Raw genomic sequence first — 5659 nt, 5'->3', positions numbered from 1 at the left:
CCCCCCCCATTTTCACACACCCTAACCCCCAACCCTGTCCTCAACATCCAATCCCACAGTTACCCAGTTGACATTCTTCTCAACCACCCTTGTCCCCGATGCCACTGCAATGCCAGATATTTACATCCCAAGAATCTGCTCCTGTTCTTTCAGTTGAACCAAAACAATGCTCCAGACATCAATTCTGTTGATAAGTTCGGTAACACAGCCTTGCACTTAGCTGCACTTCGCAATCACAAGCAAGTTGCCATCCTTCTTCTCCAGTATGGCATCGACACATCACTGAAGAACAACAATGGTTCGTACACACACACACACTCAATCACTGTTTTCTTTGTAAACTTGAGATTTACAACTTTTGTCCTGACAAATGAATTTGTCTTTGTTGTTATTTACATTATTTACATTGGACGGATATTTGTCCTCATCTTGTTTGTTGTTACCACAACGTTTCGGCTGATTTACTCTCCAGCCTTCATCATGTGACCTGTTAGAATTTTGAACCCAGTCCTGGGTTCTCATTCCTAAGGTATTTTTTTGCTGATGTTATTGTTATTATTATTATTATTATTATTATTTATTCATTCAAGGCACTGCCTGGAATTGAACTCGCACTCTTGGGGTTAGTAGCCTGTGCTGTTAACCATTACCCGTAGGCAATTATAGAGTGAATTTTAGGGCTTATAAACTTAACATTTTTGTATCTATCCTTAATACCAGTTCCCATATGCTACTCATATCTGCATTGGGTCTGCTTAGGAGGTTATTGTGTCTTAGCATATGTGCTGCCTGTCTTTTTTTTTCTTTTTTGATGAAGGCTGGAGAATAAATCAGCCAAAACGTTGTGGGTTAATATTTGATAATAATTAAATTGAAGTTACCTATTCTAGTTCCAATATGTTATATATTTTGATGTCCTTCCTAACGCCAACCACTCCAAAAGTGTAGCACCCACTACACTCTCGGAGTGGTTGGCATTAGGAAGGGCATCCAGCTGTAGAAACTTTGCCAGATCAGATTGGAGCCTGGTGCAGCTTTCTGGCTTGCCAGTCCTCAGTCAAACTCTCCAACCCATGATGACATGGAAAGCGGACGTTGGACGAGGATGATGATGATATCACATGTTATATATTACTGTCATCGCATTTTACCTGTTATTGTTATCCCATGTTACCTGGTGTCATTATCATGTTACCTGTCTTTACCTTCCAGGTCAGCGTGCTGTTGATTTAACCACTTCCCCCAACATGAAACACCTGTTAAATGTGCGACCAGTGCAAGACATTCCAGTGCAGTCAGTCCGACAAGAAGGTCCTATTCTTAAGGTAACAATATCATATTAGATGATGATAATAATAATAATAACAATAATAATAGTAATGATAATAATGGTTTCAAATGTTGCCACAAGGGCAGCAATTTGTAGGGAGGGGATGAGTCGATTACATCGACCCCCCCACCTAGTATTCAAATGGTTCTTATTTTATCAACCCTGAAAGGCTGAATACATTTATAAACACAAACTCAAGGAATACTGGTGGAATATTCCCATCAAAACTTCTTTCAAAGGTAAACATAACAGACCAGATATTGTTGTTTGGGTCAGAGGAACAAAGGTATGTGCCATCATAGAGGTCAGCTGCCCTGCAGATATAAATGTCTCTTTGAAAATATAAACAAGAAAAGAGGATGGCTATGGACAACTTCTTTGAAACCTCCAACTTTTCTATCCAGACTATGAATTCATATTCCTACCAATAATAATTGGAGCGCTAGGTTTTGTTAGTAAATGCTTAAAGGAGAATCTGGATAAACTGGGATTTTCAGAAAGAGAAATTGACCGGATAATTCGTACATTACAAATGCAATCTGTGAGTGGAACAGTAAAAATATGCAAGACTTTTCTCAAGTTCCAAATGTGAATTTGTATTAACTACATCCCAAAGATGGAGACTTGTATCTTTGTTGGAAACCGGCTCCCTCCTCAATGAAAGATTTATAATAATTAGAAAATAGAAGACACACACACATACATATATGCATGCATACATACAGGCATACATGCACCTAGATTTGAACCTAATTCAACAAATATGTTATTCCATACAGAAGAAATTAAACAGCTGACAACAGTTTAATGTAAGATTTGATTATATCCAGTTGTTGCTTCTGGTATTGTTGGTTTGATGGGTTAGTTACTGAATATAAATTTAAGCAGTTAGCCAAATTGTGTGGGTGTGAGTTCAAATTACTGTCACAGCTGACTGTAGTCTTTGTTTTTATAAGTGTTTTGTTTTAAAAAGCTTTATGTTTAAACTGCACTTTTGAATCTTTATCAGGGCCTTCTCTTAAATAATTTTCCTTTTTTTTGCTTTCCAGAAAACCAGATTTTTTGGTTTCAAATCCCTCTGGATGGTCTTAGAAAAGGGCATTGTTTCTTATTTCAGCAACAGGTAAGTTTTTGTATTTGGTTTGCAAAGTTCTTGTTGTGAAATTTTGTGTTGAAACAAATTTTGTTGTATCTTGGGAGGGTCATTATACTAATAATAAACACATGCACTGATTCTGGTTCACTTCTTTCATTATTATCAGTCAGTTGGTTAACTAATTAAATAATTGATTGCATGAATAATAAATCAGTTCTTCAATCAATCAGTTAGGTTTGTCAAAGTCCTTTCATCAACTTGAAGTAGAGATGCATAAGTAAAGTAGTGATAGGGAAAGAGGCAATGGGTGACAGGTAGAAGATGCTATTGGAAGTCTTCGACTTTGTCCCTGGACACAGGCAGCTATAGGATAATGTTTCCCACAGAGCTGGGGCAGATTTAGAATTTATACTCTCCTCAGGTGATGCAGCAGATCTTCTTAGGAGCAGTGCTGCTCTCCCCAGTCTGGAACAGGGGACTGGAAAATGAACCCCTAAACATCACTGCTTTTTACTGAACTCTCATCAAAGCATTGAGAGAGTTCAACAACAGGTGTTGCTTGTTCTGTCCTACCAGTGATCTTAAATGATGATGATGATGATGATGATGATGATGATTCTACCATTTGATATGAAACCAATCATGTTTCTTTTATTGCGTTTCTCCTCAGAGGTGATGCCAGCACTGGTGCTCGCAGGAAAGGCATGAAGTATTTGGACCATGCAACAATCGAGGTGAGTTTTTGTACTTTTCTGGGACACATTTGCATAAACCTTTTTGTCTCTGTCAACATCACAATTGCACCATCATCATCATCATCATCATTGTTGTCGTCATCAACAACATCAACATGACCACCATCATCTTCCTTGCCTTGTCACCTTCACCACCACCGCCACCAACACCATTACCACCACCACCACCACCATCATCACGATCTTCATTTTATGTTTGCTTCCCATGCTGGCATGGGTTGGATCAGCTGCCTTAACTGATCTGATTCAGATCTTAATTGCTGTCACTATCCTGAAAATGGATTGGTGGAATCATGTCTTAATTTTGACAGCCGGATGGCCCTTTCTGGCGTGACCCAGAAAGGTCATAGTCTAACTGGGTACATTTTAATCGCAGTAACGCCACAAAAGATGTTGTTGGCATCATTGCTGGGACTAAAGGACCATCTCGGTGCTGCAGTGATTCCATTTGCTTATGTCAGTTATGTCTGTTTTGATCAAGATGCAGTAAAGTGGGAGGAGAGAGAGAGAGAGAGAGAGAGAGAGAGAGAGTAGGGTGAGTGGGTGATAGTACGAGTGAGAGTATGATGGGAGGAAAGAATAAGTGGGTTGTAAGGGTGGTGGGGGAGCATGGTGGGAAAGTGGTGTAGGAGACTGGGTGGTGGTAGGAGTTGTAATGATGGAGAGGAAGAGATGAGTGATGGTAAGAGTGGCTGGGGAATGAGGCAACTTAAGATGGACAGTGATGCCTACTTGTTGGTTGTTGGTTGGAAAGAAGACAGGATGAACTGTATGATGGGATTGCGATAAAGATGTGTCATGGTAAGAGAGAAAGAGCGAGGGATGGATCGTAACAGCGATTGAAGTGGTATATACCAGTGCTTCACAACCATTTCTCACTTGTGGTACACTTAAATCCTTTTCAAAAAATATAAGGAAAGATATTATATTCAGGTTACACTGCGGCACACCTAGCATCGTCTCGTGGCACACCAGTGTGCCACGGCATGGTTTTCTATGGCTGGATGCCCTTCTTAATGCCAACCACTCCAAGAGCTTGGGTGCCATTTGCGTGAGATCAGGGTGTGTTTATGTGCCATCAGTATGGGTGCCAATTTGCGTGATACCGATATCTGCCATGACTGCGATTTTGCCCAGCTTCATGGGTCTTCTTCTCAAGCACGACATAATGCCAAAGGTCTTGGTCATTGCCTCTGTGAAGCCCAACACTCAAAAGGAACTTCTCCACTTTGCCTCTGTGAGGCCCATATGTGTGTGTGTGTGTGTATGTCATCATCATCTTCATTTAATGTCCGCTTTCCATGCTGGCATGGGTTGGACGGTTTGACTGAGGACTGGTGAGCCAGAAGGCTGCACCAGGTTCCAATCTGATCTGGCAAAGTTTCTACAGCTGGATGCTCTTCCTAATGCCAACCACTCCGAGAGTGTAGTGGGTGCTTTTATGTGCCACCAGCACAAGGGCCAGTCAGGCAGTTCTGGCATCGGCCATGCTCAAATAATGCTTTTTACATGCCTCCTGCACAGGAGCCAGTGCGGTGGCACTGGCAACGACCACGCTTGAATGGTGCTTTTTACATGTCACTAGCACAGGAGCCAGTCAGTAGCCCTGGCAACGATCACGCTCGAATAGTGCTTTTAATGTTCCACTCGCATGGGTGCCAATCAGGCAGTACTGTCTTCGGCCACGACAACGATTTCACCTGCCTCTACAGGTCTTCGCAAGCATAGTTTATTGTCTAATGATTGAAGGGTACTCTTAAATGGGCTGGTTATACAGCACTGACATAGGCCATGGTTATGGTCTCACTTGGCTTGCCGGGTCTTCTGAAGCACAGCATATCTCCAAAGGTCTCGGCCACTTGTCATTGCTTTGGTGAGGCCCAATGTTCAAAAATCGTGCTTCACCACCTCATCCCAAGTCTTCCTGGGTCTACCTCTGTCACAGGTTCCCTCAACCGTTAGGGTGTGAGCCTTTTTACACAGCTATCCTCATCCATTCATACCACATGACCATACCAGTGCATTTGTTTCTCTTGCACACCACATCTGATGCTTCTTAAGTCCAACTTTTCTCTTGGGGCACTTACACTCTGTTGTGTATGCACACTGAGATTACACATCAGGCGGAGCATGCTGGCTTCATTCCTTGCAAGCTTGCGCATCTCCTCAGCAGTCACGGCCCTTGTTTCACTGCCATGTAGCATGGCTGTTCGCACACATATGTCTTTTACAGTCTACCTTTTACTATGAGTGAGAGGCCCTTTGTTACCAGCAGAGGTAGGAGCTCTCTGAACTTTGTCCAGGCTTTTCTTATTCTAGCAGCTATACTTTCAGAGCATCCACCCTCGCTACTGACTTAGTCCTCTAGGTAACAGAAGCTATCAACTACTTCTAGTTTTTCTCCCTGGAATGTGACAGAAGCTGTTCTCTTGACATTTTCAGTGTTTATTGCTCCTGAGCATCTGCCACATACAAAAA

At 41.9% G+C, this 5659-nt stretch overlaps 1 protein-coding gene across 1 annotated transcript in view; it reads left to right on the top strand.

The window, feature by feature from the left end:
• LOC106881912 (oxysterol-binding protein-related protein 1) overlaps positions 1 to 5659 on the top strand; it is a 48769-nt gene that overhangs the window by 29578 nt on the left and 13532 nt on the right. The window contains exons 7-10 of the mRNA XM_014932432.2: positions 154 to 298; positions 1213 to 1325; positions 2380 to 2453; positions 3097 to 3160. Coding sequence (XP_014787918.2) covers positions 154 to 298; positions 1213 to 1325; positions 2380 to 2453; positions 3097 to 3160 — 396 coding nt within the window. The remainder of the gene's footprint in view (positions 1 to 153; positions 299 to 1212; positions 1326 to 2379; positions 2454 to 3096; positions 3161 to 5659) is intronic.

The sequence above is a fragment of the Octopus bimaculoides genome, chromosome 4, assembly GCF_001194135.2.
Source record: "Octopus bimaculoides isolate UCB-OBI-ISO-001 chromosome 4, ASM119413v2, whole genome shotgun sequence".
NCBI lineage: Eukaryota > Metazoa > Mollusca > Cephalopoda > Octopoda > Octopodidae > Octopus > Octopus bimaculoides.
The sequence above is the reverse complement of the archived record's forward strand: the minus strand, read 5'-3'. Positions and strand labels throughout refer to the sequence as shown.